Here is a 19,171-nt window from a genome sequence, read left to right as displayed (position 1 = left end):
AAATACACAGAGTAAAAACATGACAGCTTCCAGTAGCCGTGTAAAGCACTAAGATAAAAACAAACACAATGTTTTTTTGATCAGGACCTCACGCAGACATGTTTCATGCGGTTGCGCACTTGATCACTGCTTGTGTGTGGTCCTGATCGTATACAGCTTTATAGCATTTATTTCTTAAAGAGACAGTATATGTACCTGTAACATTGTGTTTAAATTCCCCCTAATTAAGCCTGAGTTATCTTAAGTGAAAGATTGTAAAAAAACAGAATTTATGTTTACCTGATAAATTTCTTTCTCCTACGGTGTATCCGGTCCACGGCTTCATCCTTACTTGTGGGATATTCTCTTCCCCTACAGGAAGTGGCAAAGAGAGCACACAGCAGAGCTGTCCATATAGCTCCCCTCAGGCTCCGCCCCCCCAGTCATTCGACCGACGGTTAGGAGAAAAAGGAGAACCATAAGGTGCAGTGGTGACTGTAGTTTACAAAAAATAAATTTAAACCTGACCAAAATGCCAGGGCGGCCGTGGACCGGATACACCGTAGGAGAAAGAAATTTATCAGGTAAACATAAATTCTGTTTTCTCCTACATTGGTGTATCCGGTCCACGGCTTCATCCTTACTTGTGGAAACCAATACCAAAGCTTTAGGACACGGATGAAGGGAGGGAACAAGTCAGGTAACCTAAACGGAAGGCACCACTGCTTGCAAAACCTTTCTCCCAAAAATAGCCTCCGAAGAAGCAAAAGTAATGAATTTGTAAAATTTGGCAAACGTATGCAGTGAAGACCAAGTCGCTGCCTTACAAATCTGTTCAACAGAAGCCTCATTCTTGGAAGCCCATGTGGAAGCCACAGCTCTAGTAGAGTGAGCTGCAATTCGTTCAGGAGGATGCCTTCCAGCAGTCTCATAAGCCAACCGGATGATGCTTTTCAGCCAGAAAGACAGAGAGGTCGCAGTCGCCTTTTGACTTCTCCTCTTGCCAGAATAGACGACAAACAAGGACGATGTTTGTCTGAAGTCTTTAGTTGCTTTTAGATAAAACTTTAAAGCACGAACCCCATCAAGATGGTGTAACAGGCGTTCCTTGTTAGAAACTGGATTAGGACACAGAGAAGGAACAACTATTTCCTGGTTGATATTCTTATTGGAAACCACTTTTGGAAGAAAACCAGGTTTGGTACGTAAAACGACCTTATCTGTATGAAACACCAGATAGGGTGAATTACACTGCAAAGCAGACAATCCAAGATAGTAACTTAATATCTATGGAATGTAGAGGTTCAAACGGAACCCCTTGAAGAACTGAAAGAACTAAATTTAGACTCCATGGAGGAGCCACAGGTCTGTAGACAGGCTTGATTCTGACTAACGCCTGTACAAACCCTGAATATCTGGCATGGCTGCCAGACGCTTGTGTAACCAAACAGACAGAGCAGATATCTGTCCCTTAAAAGAACTAGCTAACAGACCTTTCTCCAATCCTTCTTGGAGAAAAGATAGTATCCTTGGAATCCTAATCTTACTCCATGAGTAACCCTTGGATTCGCACCAGCAAAGATATTTCCGCCATATCTTATGGTAAATTTTTCTAGTGACAGGCTTTCTAGCCTGGATCAGAGTATCTATAACTGATTCCGAAACCCCACGTTTAGCTAGAATCAAGCGTTCAATCTCCAAGCAGTCAGTTGCAGAGAAACTAGGTTTGGATGTTCGAATCGACCTTGAATTAGAAGGTCCTGTCTCAAAGGCAGCTTCCATGGTGGAACCGATGACATATTCACCTGGCCACGCAGGAGCTAATAGAATTACCGAAGCCTTCTCCTGCTTGATCCTGGCTACTAGCCGGGGGAGAAGGGGAAACGGTGGAAAGACATAAGCTAGATTGAACGACCAAGGCACTACTAAGGTATCTATCAATGTCGCCTTGGGATCCCTGGACCTGGACCCGTAACGTGTAACTTTGAAGTTCTGACGAGACGCCATCAGATCCAGATCTGTAATGCCCCATAGCTGGGTCAGCTGAGCAAAAAAACCTCCGGGTGGAGTTCCCACTCCCCCGGATGGAAAGTCTGAAGACTCAGATAATCCGCTTCCCAGTTGTCCACTCCTGGGATGTGAATTGCTGATAGATGGCAGGAGTGATCCTCTTGCCCATTTGATGATCTTGGATACCTCCCTCATCGCCAGGGAACTCTTTGTTCCCCCCTGATGATTGATGTACGCAACAGTCGTCAAGTTGTCCGACTGAAAACTGATGAATTTGGCCTCCGCTAGTTGAGGCCATGCCTGGAGCGCATTGAATATCGCTCTCAATTCCAAAATGTTTATCGGGAGAAGAAATTCTTCCCAAGACCATAGACCCTGAACCTTCAGGGACTTCCAGACCGCGCCCCAGCCTAAGAGGCTGGCGTCGGTCGTGACAATGATCCACTTCGGTCTTCGGAAACTCATTCCCTGAGACAGGTGATCCTGAGACAACCACCAGAGGAGCGAGTCTCTGGTTTGCTGGTCTATCTGAATCTGGGGAGAAAAATCTGCATAATCCCCATTTCTTTGTTTGAGCATGCACAGTTGCAATGGTCTTAAATGAATTCGAGCAAAAGGAACCACGTCCATTGCCGCAACCATTAGTCCTGTTACCTCCATGCACTGAGCTATGGAGGGTTGAGGAATGGATTGAAGAACTCGACAAGTGTTCAAAAGTTTTAGTTTCCTGACCTCTGTCAGAAAGATTTTCATTTCTACCGAGTCTATTATTGTTCCCAGGAAGGGAACCCTTGTGAACGGGGACAGAGAACTTTTTTCTATGTTCACCTTCCACCAGTGAGACCTTAGAAAGGCTAGAACAATGTCCGTATGAGCCCTTGCTTTGTGAAAAGACGACGCCTGTATTAAATGTCATCTAGTTAAGGTGCTACTGCAATGCCCCTTGGCCTTAGCACCGCTAGAAGGGACCCTAGCACCTTTGTGAAAATTCTCGGAGCAGTGGCCAATCCGAAGGGAAGAGCCACGAACTGGTAATCCGAATGGTTTCCATTTGGAATGATGGAACTCTGAGTAATTGGTCTAGGATCTTTAAATCCAGAATTGGCCTGAAAGTTCCTTCCTTTTTGGGAACTACAAACAGGTTTGAGTAAAATCCCAGTCCTTGTTCTGCTGTTGGAACTGGGTTTATCACTCCCATTTTTAAAAGGTACTCTACGCAATGTAAGAATGCCTGTCTCTATCTGGTCTAAAGATAAGCGAGACAAGTGGAACCTTCCCCTTGGAGGAAGGTCCTTGAATTCTAGAAGATACCCCTGAAAGACAATTTCTAGTGCCCAGGGGTCCGGAACATCTCTTGCCCAGGCCTGAGCAAAGAGATAAAATCTGCCCCCTACTAGATCCGCTCCCGGATCGGGGGCTACCCCTTCATGCTGTCTTGGTAGCAGCAGCAGGTCTTTTGGCCTGTTTACACTTGTTCCAGCCTTGCAATGGTTTCCATGCTGGTTTGGGCTGGGGTGCGTTACCCTCTTGCCTAGTGGCTGTAGAGGTAGAAGCCGGTCCGTTCCTGAAATTGCGAAAGGAACGAAAATTAGACTTATTTTTAACTTTGAAAGGTCTATTCTGTGGAAGGGCATGGCCCTTTCCCCCAGTGATATCTGAAATAATTTCTTTCAACTCTGGCCCGAATAGGGTCTTACCTTGAAAGGAATATTAAACAATTTTGTTTTGGACGACACATCCGCCGACCACGATTTTAGTCAAAGCGCTCTACGCGCCACTATTGCGAAATCGCCGCTAATTTAGCTACTGAAAAGCGGCATCTGTAATGAAAGAATTAGCCAACTTCAGGGCGTGAATTCTATCCATGACTTCACCCTAAGAAGTCTCCTTCTGGAGCGAGTTTTCTAATTCCTCAAACCAAAAAGCAGCTGCAGTGGTTACAGGAATAATGCAAGAAATTGGTTGAAGAAGAAAACCTTGTTGAACAAAAATTTTCTTAAATAAACCTTCTAATTTTTTATCCATAGGATCTTTGAAAACGCCACAGTCTTCTATTGGTATAGTTGTGCGCTTAGCTAGCTTTGAAACTGCTCCCTCTACCTTAGGGACCGTCTGCCACGCGTCCCTTCCGGGGTCAACAATGGGGAACATTTTCTTAAATATAGGAGGGGGAACAAAAGGTACACCTGGTTTCTCCCACTCCTTATTCACTATATCCGCCACCCTCTTAGGTATCGGAAACGCATCAGTGTGTACTGGGACCTCTAAGAATTTATCCATTTTACACAATTTTTCTGGGACCACCAAAGGGTCACAATCATCAAGAGTAGCCAGGACCTCCTTAAGTAGAGCGCGGAGGTGTTCTAGCTTAAATTTAAATGCTATGGTATCAGGCTCTGCCTGCTGAGAAACTTTTCCTGTGTCAGAAATTTCTCCCTCAGACAAGCCCTCCCTCACCGCCAAGTCAGATTGATGTGAGGGCACTACAGATAAATTATCCTCTGCGTCTACTTGCTCATTTTCTGTATTTAAAACTGAGCAATCACGCTTCCTAGGAAAGCTGGCAGTTTGGATAAAAATGCTGCAATAGAATTATCCATTACTGCTGCTAACTGTTGCATAGTAATCGCAAATGGTGCGCTAGATGTACTGGGCATCGCCTGCGCAGGCATAGCTGGTGTTGACACAGAAGGAGAGGAAAGCAAGCTATTTTCACTACCTTCAGCTAAAGAATCATCTTGGGCTATATTTTTAAGTGTGATTGTACTGTCCTTAAGCAGTTTGGACGCTATGACACACTTCACACATAAATTTAATTGGGGAACCACCTTGGCCTTTGGACATACAGAACATAGGCTATCTGAAGACTCAGACATGTTTAACAGACTTAAACAGAACAATAATGCAATAAAAATTATTTTTGACAAAAACGTTACTGTCTCTTTAAATAATAAAAAAACACACTTTATTACTGAAATATGAAAAAACCATGAAATAAACATCCGATTTTAATGAAATTTTCACCACAGAGTCTTAATGCTTTGAAAAGATTGCACACAAATTTTCAGATCAATTAACCCCTTAATGCACACTTTTTTACTGAAACATCAAAAAAACCATGAAATAAACATCCGATTTTAATGAAATTTTCACCACAGAGTCTTAATGCTTTGAAAAGATTGCACACAAATTTTCAGATCAATTAACCCCTTAATGCCCAAACCGGAGTTAATAACAGTTATTAACCAGTTAACACACTACAGTACTAGCCACAAATTTCACTGTAGCCTTTTACCTTCATTAGGGATTATTTTAGCAGGAAATAAGCCTCTCTGGAGTCTTTTATGATGCCTCTTGACTCCCCACATGAAGCTGCATGGATTGCCTAGGCAAAAACAACTGCACAATTTAGGCCTAAAAATTAGGCCTCCTCCCTCTTCATTCTAGAGTGGAGGGGCCTTTCTGACTAGATTTAGGTGTCCAAATAAGTGCCAGGCCGAAATTAAACCCCAAAAGTGTTTTAAAGTCTGAAAAAACACCTTATTTATAGTGAAAAACATGCTAAAAAGCAATCGATTTTAAAGCCCACAATAGTGTCAACCAGCATAGAGCCCTAAATATAAACCATCATTTTATACAGAGTCTATTAGAAAAAAATGGCTCACCAATCCCAGAGGGAATTTCTGACAGTCTTCTAGCATTACATGGTCTTGTTAGAAAAATGACTGATCATACCTGAAGCAGTTAAGCCTGCAAACTGTTCCCCCCAACTGATGTTCTCTGGATAACAGTCCTGCGTGGGAACAGCAATGGATTTTAGTTACTGGTGCTAAAATCATATTCCTCTTAGCAGAAATCTTCATCATTTTCTGCTGTAGAGTAAATAGCACAAACCGGCACTATTTTAAAATAACAAACTCTTGATAGAAGAAATAAAAAACTACAACTAACACCACATACTCTTTACCACCCCCGTGGAGATGCTACTTGTTCAGAGCGGCAAAGAGAATGACTGGGGGGGCGGAGCCTGAGGGGAGCTATATGGACAGCTCTGCTGTGTGCTCTCTTTGCCACTTCCTGTAGGGGAAGAGAATATCCCACAAGTAAGGATGAAGCCGTGGACCGGATACACCAATGTAGGAGAAATATGTATGCTTGCCTTATTTTATTTAAAGTGCAATAGTACTTATATATATGCCTATATTTCATATCTGTCATATTTATGTAACATCACTTTCAATTGATACATTTTATAATAACATTTAACATATGTTTTTAAGCTTTTGATATTTCGGAAACTTAACTTATTTTATTTTTATTAAAGTGAAAGGAAAATTAATTTCTTAGATGTTATATTTTTAATTTAATTTACAAACAAGTCAAGGTCTCTCCTCATATTTAAGCCTAAAGGATTGCTAGTTCTCAATTTAAATATCCAAAAAACTTCACGTTTATTTAGTTTGTCTTCTCTGTCCCCCCCCCCCCCCCCGCCATTTCCACATAGGGACATGATCTATGCCTTGACTTGTTTGTAAATTAAATTAAAAATATAACATCTAAGAAATTAATTTTCCTTTCACTTTAATAAAAAAAAAAAATAAGTTAAGATTCCGAAATATCAAAAGCTTAAAAACATATGTTAAATCTTATTATAAAATGTATCAATTGAAAGTGATGTTACATAAATATGACAGATATGAAATATAGGCATATATAAAAGTACTATTGCACTTTAAATAAAATAAGGCAAGCATACATATTTTTTACAATCTTTCACTTAAGATAACTCAAGCTTAATTAGGGGGAATTTAAACACAATGTTACAGGTACATATACTGTCTCTTTAAGAAATAAATGCTATAAAGCTGTATACGATCAGGACCACACACAAGCAGTGATCAAGTGCGCAACCGCAAAAAACATGTCTGCGTGAGGTCCTGATCAAAAAACATTCGGCTAGATTTAGAGTTCTGCGGCCAAAGGGGTGCGTTAGCTACGCATGCTTTTTTTCCCCTGCACCTTTTAAATACCGCTGGTATTTAGAGTTCACAGAAGGGCTGCGTTAGGCTCCAAAAAAGGGAGCGTAGAGCATATTTACCGCCACTTCAACTCTCGATACCAGCGGTGCTTACGGACGCGGCCAGCTTCAAAAACGTGCTCATGCACGATTCCCCCATAGGAAACAATGGGACAGTTTGAGCTGAAAAAAAACCTAACACCTGCAAAAAAGCAGCGTTCAGCTCCTAACGCAGCCCCATTGTTTCCTATGGGGAAACACTTCCTAAGTCTGCACCTAACACCCTAACATGTACCCCGAGTCTAAACACCCCTAACCTTACACTTATTAACCCCTAATCTGCCGCCCCCGCTATCGCTGACCCCTGCATATTATTATTAACCCCTAATTTGCCGCTCCGTACACCGCCGCAACCTACATTATCCCTATGTACCCCTAATCTGCTGCCCCTAACACCGCCGACCCCTATATTATATTTATTAACCCCTAATGTGCCGCCCCCGCTATCGCTGACCCCTGCATATTATTATTAACCCCTAATCTGCCGCTCCGTACACCGCTGCAACCTACATTATCCCTATGTACCCCTAATCTGCTGCCCCTAACACCGCCGACCCCTATATTATATTTATTAACCCCTAATCTGCCGCCCCCAACGTCGCCTCCACCTACCTACAATTATTAACCCCTAATCTGCCGACCGGACCACACCGCTACTATAATAAATGTATTAACCCCTAAAGCTAAGTCTAACCCTAACACCCCCCTAAGTTAAATATAATTTAAATCTAACGAAATAAATTAACTCTTATTAAATAAATTATTCCTATTTAAAGCTAAATACTTACCTGTAAAATAAACCCTAATATAGCTACAATATAAATAATAATTATATTGTAGCTATTTTAGGGTTTATATTTATTTTACAGGCAACTTTGTATTTATTTTAACCAGGTACAATAGCTATTAAATAGTTAATAACTATTTAATAGCTACCTAGTTAAAATAATTACAAAATTCCCTGTAAAATAAATCCTAACCTAAGTTACAATTAAACCTAACACTACACTATCAATAAATTAATTAAATAAATTACCTAAAATTATCTACAATTAAACCTAACACTACACTATCAATAATTAATTACATAAAATACCTACAAATAAATACAATTAAATAAACTAACTAAAGTTACAAAAAATAAAAAAATAAGTTACAAACATAATAAAAATATTACAACAATTTTAAGCTAATTACACCTACTCTAAGCCCCCTAATAAAAAAACAAAGCCCCCCAAAATAAAAAAAATGCCCTACCCTATTCTAAAATTAAAATAGAAAAGCTCTTTTACCTTACCAGCCCTTAAAAGGGCCCTTTGCGGGGCATGCCCCAAAGAATTCAGCTCTTTTGCCTGTAAAAAAAACCATACAATACCCCCCCCAACATTACAACCCACCACCCACATACCCCTAATCTAACCCAAACCCCCCTTAAATAAACCTAACACTAAGCCCCTGAAGATCTTCCTACCTTGTCTTCACCATGCCAGGTATCCCCGATTGCTCCAGGCTCCAAAGTCTTCATCCAAGCCCAAGCGGCGGCTGGCGATCCATCATCCGGCTGAAGTCTTCTATCAAGCGACGGCTGAAGAGGTCCAGAAGAGGCTCTAAAGTCTTCCTCCTATCCGGGCAGAAGAGTAGATCCGGACCGGCAACCATCTTCTTCAAAGTGGTGACAAGCGGCTCCATGTTGAAGACCTCCGGCGCGGATCCATCCTCTTCTTACGACGTCCTAAGTCCGAATGAAGGTTCCTTTAAATGACGTCATCCAAGATGGCGTCCCTCGAATTCCGATTGGCTGATAGGATTCTATCAGCCAATCAGAATTAAGGTAGGAAAAATCTGATTGGCTGATGGAATCAGCCAATCAGATTCAAGTTCAATCTGATCGGCTGATCCAATCAGCCAATCAGATTGAGCTCGCATTCTATTGGCTGATCGGAACAGCCAATAGGATGCGAGCTCAATCTGATTGGCTGATTCAATCAGCCAATCAGATTTTCCCTACATTAATTCCGATTGGCTGATAGAATCCTATCAGCCAATCGGAATTTGAGGGACGCCATCTTGGATGACGTCATTTAAAGGAACCTTCATTCGGACTTAGGACGTTGCAAGAAGAGGATGGATCCGCGCCGGAGGTCTTCAACATGGAGCCGCTTGTGACCGCTTGGAAGAAGATGGTTGCCGGTCCGGATCTACTCTTCTGCCCGGATAGGAGGAAGACTTTGGAGCCTCTTCTGGACCTCTTCAGCCGTTGCTTGATAGAAGACTTCAGCCGGATGATGGATCTCCAGCCCCCGCTTGGGCTTGGATGAAGATTTCGGATCCTGGAGCGATCGGTGATACCTGGCATGGTGAAGATCTTCAGGGGCTTAGTGTTAGATTTATTTAAGGGGGGTTTGGGTTAGATTAGGGGTATGTGGGTGGTGGGTTATAATGTTGGGGGGGGGTATTGTATGTTTTTTTTACAGGCAAAAGAGCTGAATTCTTTGGGGCATGCCCCGCAAAGGGCCCTTTTAAGGGCTGGTAAGGTAAAAGAGCTTTTCTATTTTAATTTTAGAATAGGGTAGGGCATTTTTTTTATTTTGGGGGGCTTTGTTATTTTATTAGGGGCTTAGAGTAGGTGTAATTAGTTTAAAATTGTTGTAATATTTTTCTAATGTTTGTAAATATTTTTTTATTTTTTGTAACTTAGTTCTTTTTTATTTTTTGTACTTTAGTTAGTTTATTTAATTGTATTTATTTGTAGGTATTGTATTTAATTAATTTATTGATAGTGTAGTGTTAGGTTTAATTGTAGGTAATTTATTTAATTAATTTATTGATAGTGTAGTGTTAGGTTTAATTGTAACTTAGGTTAGGATTTATTTTACAGGTAATTTTGTAATTATTTTAACTAGGTAGCTATTAAATAGTTATTAACTATTTAATAGCTATTGTACCTGGTTAAAATAAATACAAAGTTGCCTGTAAAATAAATATTAATCCTAAAATAGCTACAATATAATTATAATTTATATTGTACCTATATTAGGGTTTATTTTACACGTAAGTATTTAGCTTTAAATAGGAATAATTTATTTAATAAGAGTTAATTTATTTAGTTAGATTTAAATTATATTTAACTTAGGGGGGTGTTAGTGTTAGGGTTAGACTTAGCTTTAGGGGTTAATACATTTATTATAGTAGCGGTGAGGTACGGTCGGCAGATTAGGGGTTAATGCTTGAAGTTAGGTGTCGGCGATGTTAGGGAGGGCAGATTAGGGGTTAATACTATTTATTATAGGGTTATTGAGGCGGGAGTGAGGCGGATTAGGGGTTAATACATTTATTATAGTAGCGGTGAGGTCCGTTCGGCAGATTAGGGGTTAATGAGTGTAGGTAGGTGGAGGCGACGTTGGGGGCGGCAGATTAAGGGTTAATAAATATTATGTAGGTGTCGGCGGTATTAGGGGCAGCAGATTAGGGGTACATAGGGATAACGTAGGTGGCGGCGGTGTACGGTCGGCAGATTAGGGGTTAAAAAATTTTAATAGAGTGGCGGCGATGTGGGGGGGCCTCGGTTTAGGGGTACATAGGTAGTTTATGGGTGTTAGTGTACTTTAGAGCACAGTAGTTAAGAGCTTTATAAACAGGCGTTAGCCCAGAAAGCTCTTAACTACTGACTTTTTTCTGCGGCTGGAGTTTTGTCGTTAGATTTCTAACGCTCACTTCAGCCACGACTCTAAATACCGGCGTTAGAAAGATCCCATTGAAAAGATAGGATACGCAAATGACGTAAGGAGATCTGCGGTATGGAAAAGTCGCGGCTGCAAAGTGAGCGTTAGACCCTTTCCTGACTGACTCTAAATACCAGCGGGCGGTAAAAACCAGCGTTAGGAGCCTCTAACGCTGGTTTTGACGGCTAACGCCAAACTCTAAATCTAGCCGATTGTGTTTGTTTTTATGTTAGTGCTTTACACAGCTACTGGAAGCTGTCATGTTTTTACTCTGTGTATTTTTCGAATAAACTTGGAAGTTTTACAAAATAAGGAGTCCTTTTGCGCTTTAATGTGCTCTGCTATATATATATACATACATACATACATACATATATATACATCTTTAGACATGTATATGATTGTATCTCTATGTTAAAGCCCTTTGCCTGCCTTTATTTGTCCCCTGAGACCTCTTTGAGCCTTTATAACTTTTGTGTGCAATATTTTTTTTAAATAATTTTTTATTAGATAGCGCTTTTGTAAGTGTACTTTCTAATGTATTTTTGATGTGCTTTGTGGAACTTTTTGGTTTTACAAAACAGTTGACAAGAGCTATGAAGCTGTGGTAATCATTCTAGCGTAAATCGAGATTGCGCTCAAGTAATCGCATTTACTTTCAACTTATAAAACCAGCGGTAAACCTGACAAGCCCATAAACCCTTTATTGCTCGGGCACAAACATTTGCATTCCACTAATAATCTGGCCCTTTATGGGCCAGATTACAAGTGGAGCGGTATTTTGCAAGTTTGTTTTGAATGTCCCTTTAAAGGACCATAAAATACAGTAGAATAGATGCATGATAACAAGACAATGCAAGGATAAAAAATGTTGGGAATCCTCACCTGAAATCTTTTGGGTTGTTCGCTGCAGCTTTCTCCATGACCTGCAGCAGCGTAGAACCTTCTGGTCCTGAAACCTCTGTAGAGTATTTAAAGTTTTCTCCAGTCAGGTCATTTAATATGGTGAATTCAACTGTGATGGAAGGAACTGAAAAAAAGTAGGAAATATTAAAGGGACAGTATACACCAATTTTCATTTAACTGCGTGTAATAGAAACTACTATAAAAAATAATATGCACAGATACTGATATAAAAATCCATTATTAAATTGTGTTAAAACTTACTTAGAAGCTCCCAATTTAACACTGTTAATGAGATAACCCTGGGACACCCACTGAAAGGGGCTGATAACAGAACCTCCCCCTCCCATACATATGAAAAGACCCTTTATACAAACAGAAGCTATCTGAAGTCTGTATACATCAGTATGCATCTAATACTTTAGGGCTTGGTTAGGAGTCTGAAAATCAGCACAATGTTTCACAAAAACACTCCCAGAGGGGCTATATAAATGGATTATCTACAAAACATTAATACAAAGAAAAATCTAGTGTATAATGTCCCTTTAATTTGGACAATGAGACCTAACATAATAAAATACAAATGATGAGGATTTAAATCATATGGAACCAAAATTATTTGGTATTTATACATAAAAACATAATTAGAAGACAATAACAAGAAACAAACTAAGTAACAAATGACTAAATCTTTTCAGTGAACAACATAGAATATATATATATATAAAACAACTTTCCAATATACTTCTTGTATCAAATTTGCTTTGTTCGCTAACTATCCTTTGTTGAAGCATATGTAGGTAGTTGTCATTGGCTCATCCAATGTGTTCAGTTAGCTCCTAGTAGGGCATTGTTGCTCTTTCAACAAAGGATACCAAGAGAATAACATCTGAATATAAAAACAATTTGAAAAGTTGTTCTCTATCATAATCATGGAAGAAACTTTTTTGTTTTTTATGTCCTTTTAAGTAAGTGTCAAAAAGTTTCTTACAGAGCAGGAAACACACAAGTGATTACCCAAGAGATAAAACTTGGGACATAAATGCTTAGAAATTATGAAAAAAAGGAAACTAAATTGCATGGTAGTATCTATTTCATTGTATCTCCTGCACAGCTGTTTCTCTCTCTTTCTCTGTATCTAGAATTCCTGTTGTACCTACCTGAATATCCGCGCACACCTGTGTATGTCACACACAGCAAGCACACAAAGCTGAACAGAGTCCGAAACATTTTCTGTGATAGCTGTTTTATAAAACGTTCACCCTTTTTATAGTTATACAGATACCCTCCCCCTACCTCTGCCCTCCCAGGTTTTTTTTTTACTTTACTCATTGATTATTATTATCTATAACCTCTACAGATGTCAAAAGCTTACTGTTGAAGAAATTGCTGGTGTTTTAGGGACCAGGCTATGACCTCATGTACTTATTTCAGAAATTCACACCCTTCATATGAACTGTGGGCTAGATTACAAGTGGTGCGCTATCATTAGCGTGTACGCGATATCGCAATATCGCAACTGCGTTAACTTGCGCATGTATTTCAAGTTTAAAGTTAATATGTTTGCTCCAGCACAATCTAATTTAATGTGCGTCAGTTTTTTATTATGTACAAGCATTAGATCACAGGAAAATGATATTCCAATTGTATGTACAAGCATTAGATCACTGGCCAATGTTATTCCAACACTATGTACAAGCATTAGATCACTGGCCAATGTTATTCCAACTCTATGTACAAGCGTTAGATCACTGGCCAATGTTATTCCAACTGTATGCACAAGCACAGGCCAATGTTATTCAATCTCTATGTACAAGCATTAGATCATTGGCCAATAATATTCCAACTATATGCACAAGCATTAGATCACTGGCCAATGTTATTCCAACTGTATGTACAAACATTAGATCACAGGCCAATACTATTCCAACTGTATGTACAAGCATTAGATCACTGACCAATGTTATTCCAACTGTATGTACAAACATTAGATCACAGGCCAATGCTATTCCAAATGTATGTACAAGCATTAGATCACAGGAAAATGATATTCCAATTGTATGTACAAGCATTAGATCACTGGCCAATGTTATTCCAACACTATGTACAAGCATTAGATCACTGGCCAATGTTATTCCAACTCTATGTACAAGCGTTAGATCACTGGCCAATGTTATTCCAACTGTATGCACAAGCACAGGCCAATGTTATTCAATCTCTATGTACAAGCATTAGATCATTGGCCAATAATATTCCAACTATATGCACAAGCATTAGATCACTGGCCAATGTTATTCCAACTGTATGTACAAACATTAGATCACAGGCCAATACTATTCCAACTGTATGTACAAGCATTAGATCACTGACCAATGTTATTCCAACTGTATGTACAAACATTAGATCACAGGCCAATGCTATTCCAACTGTATGTACAAGCATTAGATCACTGACCAATGTTATTCCAACTGTATGTACAAGCATTTGATCACTGACCAATGTTATTCCAACTGTATGTACAAGCATTAGATCACAGGCCAATGCTATTCCAACTGTATGTACAAGCATTAGATCACAGGAAAATGATATTCCAATTGTATGTACAAGCATTAGATCACTGGCCAATGTTATTCCAACACTATGTACAAGCATTAGATCACTGGCCAATGTTATTCCAACTCTATGTACAAGCGTTAGATCACTGGCCAATGTTATTCCAACTGTATGCACAAGCACAGGCCAATGTTATTCAATCTCTATGTACAAGCATTAGATCATTGGCCAATAATATTCCAACTATATGCACAAGCATTAGATCACTGGCCAATGTTATTCCAACTGTATGTACAAACATTAGATCACAGGCCAATACTATTCCAACTGTATGTACAAGCATTAGATCACTGACCAATGTTATTCCAACTGTATGTACAAACATTAGATCACAGGCCAATGCTATTCCAACTGTATGTACAAGCATTAGATCACTGACCAATGTTATTCCAACTGTATGTACAAGCATTTGATCACTGACCAATGTTATTCCAACTGTATGTACAAGCATTAGATCACTGGTCAATGTTATTCTAACTGTATGTACAAGCATTATATTACAGGCCAATTATATTACAACTGTATGCACAAGCATTAGATCACTGGCCAATGTTTTTCCAACTGTATGTACAAGCATTAGATCACAGGCCAATAATATCCAAACTGTTTGTCCTAGCATTACATCACTGGCCAATGATATTCCAACTGTATGCACAAGCATTAGATCACAGGCCAATGTTATTCCAACTGTATGCACAAGCATTAGATCACTGGCCAATGTTATTCCAACTGTATGTCCAAGCATTGAATCACAGGTCAATGATATTCCAACTGTATGCACAAGCATTAGATCACAGGCCAATGAAATTCCAACTGTATGTACAAGCATTAGATCACTGACCAATGTTATTCCAACTGTAGGCACAAGTTTTAGATCACTGGCCAATGTTATTCCAACTGTATGCACAAGCATTAAATTACTGGCCAATGTTATTCAAACTGTATGCACAAGCATTAGATAACAGGCCAATGATATTCCAACTGTATGTCCAAGCATTGAATCACAGGCCAATGATATTCCAACTGTATGCACAAGCATTAGATCACAGGCCAATGATATTCCAACTGTATGTACAAGCATTAGATGACTGACCAATGTTATTACAACTGTATGTACAAGCATTAGATGACTGACCAATGATATTCCAACTGTATGTACAAGCATTAAATTACTGGTCAATGTTATTCAAACTGTATGCACAAGCATTAGATCACTGGCCAATTATATTTCAACTATATGTACAAGCAATAGATCATTGGCCAATGTTATTTGAACTATATGTACAAGCATTAGATCACTGGCCAATGTTATTTGAACTATATGTACAAGCAATAGATCATTGGCCAATGTTATTTGAACTATATGTACAAGCAATAGATCATTGGCCAATGTTATTTGAACTATATGAACAAGCATTAGATCACTGGCCAATGTTATTTGAACTATATGTACAAGCAATAGATCATTGGCCAATGTTAGTTGAACTATATGTACAAGCAATAGATCACTGGCCAATTATATTTCAACTATATGTACAAGTATTAGATCACTGGCCAATGTTTTTCCATCTGTATCTACAAGTATTAGATCACAGGCCAATGCTATTCCAACTGTATCTACAAGCATTAGATCACAGGCCAATGATATTCTAACTGTGCACAAGCATTAGATCACAGGCCAATGATATTCCAACTGTATGTACAAGCATTAGATAACTGGCCAATGATATCCCAACTGTATGTCCTAGCATTAGATCACTGGCCAATATAATTCCAACTGTATGAACAAGCATTAGATCACTGGCCAATGTTATTCCAACTGTATGTCCAAGCATTGAATCACAGGTCAATGATATTCCAACTGTATGCACAAGCATTAGAACACAGGCCAATGATATTCCAACTGTATGCACAAGCATTAGATCACTAGCTAATGATATTCCAACTATGTGCACAAGCATTAGATCACAGACCAATGATATTACAACTGTATGTCCAAGCATTAGATCACTGGCCAATGATATTCCATCTGTATGCACAAGCATTAGATCACAGGCCAATGATATTACAACTGTATGTACAACCATTAGATCACAGGCCAATGATATCCCAACTATATGTCCAAACATTAGATCACTGTCCAATGATATTCCAACTGTGTGCACAAGCATTAGATCAAATAACCACGTGGGCCAGCTGGCACCAAGCTGGATAGCCCATATGGCTATTGGCTAAGAGGTGGAAACGTCACCTCTCAGCAAAATAGCATTCTGCTGTGGGTTACCTGAGGCGCTTAGTGTAGTGAATGCTTTAAACAAATAAAGGAACTTTCAGCATGAATTACTTTATACTTCATGACTGAAAGACCCCTTTATTTGTTCCAATGGTAAATACTAGCGTTTTACAACTAGGATTTACAATCACTTTAAGACTTATGCATGTCCCAGCAAATACTTTTTTGCTTACTACATGCTTCAGTTATCAAACTTTATGCAGGTTGAGCATCTACTTTATTCACCTATTTTCTCACTTCATACTGTAGACAAGATCCATGCATTCTGCAGCCCTATAAGGTAACATTATGCCTGCATCAGACCTAAAGTCTGAACCGTACCCTCTGCCTTATAACCTAAAACACTCCTACTTGCAAGGCACTGCAGGGTCTGGAAAGGATAAAGAGAGTTCTGGGTCTGGCTGCCTTAGGACATTTCAGCTATTCAACAAAAAATTGTGCCAGTGTTGGCACCACCATAAAGTAGGAGGTGGGGTGGCACATAGGGTTGTTACCTCAGCCATGTTGTCCTGTACACATATGAGTTACACATTCTGCAGGGTGTGCAGGGAGATTTAAGAATAGAGCTGTCCAGAAATACAATACAAGTTCCTTCCTGCACACCCTGCAGCTTGTGTAACTCATAAGTATCCAGGAAAACATGGCTGAGGTGGCAAAACTAGTGCCTGTGTAGGCACATCCAAAAGACAAGCCTATTCTCACGTTTCACAGGTCTCCACAGGCCAGGTACAATCCAGTCAAGGGCTAGGTTATGGCCAGTGTGCAGTAAGTTCAACCAGACTGATCTAACACATTCCTGTGGGCAGTAACTCTAACAGCACCTGTGCAATACGTTGATATTCTCATTATGTACTAACACAAATTTCTTTTGAACGATCAAACAAATCACTATATGTCTTATCTCACTCACAAAACACCTGTTTACTATTCTGACTCTCACATCCCTCCTGTGCATAGACCTTAACATTCACACCACTAATGTATTGATCGGATATACAGAACAGTAAGAGGAATTCATTAAAAAAATGTCCTTTAAATCAATATTTCTGTTTGGGAAGCGTACTATGTTCAGGGACATTCAACAAACGGCAAATGCCATGTTGACATAAGTATTTACACAAATAACAAATATTTACACAAATACATTTAACCTAGATATTAAAGGGACACAAAACACAACTTTTATCTTTCATGATTCAGTTAGAGCAGGAAATTTTGAGCAAGTTTCTAATTTACTCCTATTATCAAATGTTCTTCGTTCTCTTGCTATCTTTATTTGAAAAGGCAGGAATGTAAGCTTAAAGGGACAATCTACACCAGAATGTTATTGTTTTAAAATATAGATAATCCCTTTATTACCCATTCACCAGTTTTGCATAACCAACACAGTTATATTAATACATTTTTTACCTCTGTGATTACCTTGTATCTAACCCTCTGCAAACTGTCCCCTTATTTCAGTTGTTTTGACAGACTTGCATTTTAGCCAATCATTTCTGACTCCTAGGTAACTCCACGTGTGTGAGTAGAATGTTATTAATATGACACACATGAACTAACATCCTCTAGTGGTGAAAAACGGTCACAATTCATTCATATAAGAGGCGGTCTTCAAGGTCTAATAAATTAGCATATGAACCTCCTAGGTTTAGCGTTCAACTAAGAATACCAAGAAAACAAAGCAAAATTGGTGACAAAAGTAAATTGGAAAGTTGTTTAAAATTGCATGCCCTATCTGATTCATGAAAGTTCATTTTGGACTAGACTATCCCTTTAAGAGCCGGACCATTTTTGGTTCACCACCTAGGTAGCGCTTGCTGATTGGTGGCTACATTTATGTTATGTAGCAAAGTGTTTTGGAAGGGCTCCAAAGTATATATATTAAGCACATTGTTAAAGTCAACTCCAGAGCAGCAAAGCATTACTGGTAACTAGCTGAACGTATATGGTGATCCAATGACAAGAGACACCAATCCCCAGCTAGTTCCTAGTAGTGAATTGCTGCTTATGAGCCTACGTAGGTATGCTTTTCAACAAAGGATAACAAGATAACAAATTTAATTTGATCACAGAAGTTTCTTAACATTACATGCTCTATCTGAATCACAAAGTTTAACTTTGACTTTGCTATCCCTTTAATATTGAGCTGAACCTACTTTTTTTATTTTGCATTTATTGTTTTTAAACTATGTTTTGATGTGGATTAATAAGGATATGTTTTATGTTAATTGTTGTTTCCATTTCTATTCAGATAAATGCCTGTAAACATTATTGGTGGTTAATTGTTCAATCAATCAGGTTACTAGTTGGCATTTTGCGTTGTTTAGTGCAGTATACAGAACAGTAAGATGGATCTGTGTATATCAAGATGGCAACTAAAGATATTGAATAGAACGGAGTTCTGTATCTTCTCAACTTTCCAATTTACTTGTATTATCAATTTTGCTTCATTCTCTTTGTATCTTTTATTAAAAAAACAACCATATACTGCTGGCAGCTCGCTGAACACATTGTTAAGCCAATGAAAAACATCATATATGTTCAGCCACCAATAAACAGCTAACTCCCAGCTCC

The 19,171-nt window shown here is 39.0% G+C and overlaps 1 protein-coding gene across 1 annotated transcript in view; it reads right to left on the bottom strand.

Annotated features, from left to right (window-relative positions):
- LOC128640001 (cobalamin binding intrinsic factor) overlaps nt 1-19,171 on the bottom strand; it is a 102,551-nt gene that overhangs the window by 26,336 nt on the left and 57,044 nt on the right. Inside the window, exon 7 of the mRNA XM_053692292.1 lies at nt 11,674-11,818. Coding sequence (XP_053548267.1) covers nt 11,674-11,818 — 145 coding nt within the window. The remainder of the gene's footprint in view (nt 1-11,673; nt 11,819-19,171) is intronic.

The sequence above is a fragment of the Bombina bombina genome, chromosome 9, assembly GCF_027579735.1.
Source record: "Bombina bombina isolate aBomBom1 chromosome 9, aBomBom1.pri, whole genome shotgun sequence".
Classification (NCBI taxonomy): domain Eukaryota; kingdom Metazoa; phylum Chordata; class Amphibia; order Anura; family Bombinatoridae; genus Bombina; species Bombina bombina.
Note: the sequence above shows the minus strand (reverse complement) of the source record. Positions and strands in the feature narration are given on the sequence as shown.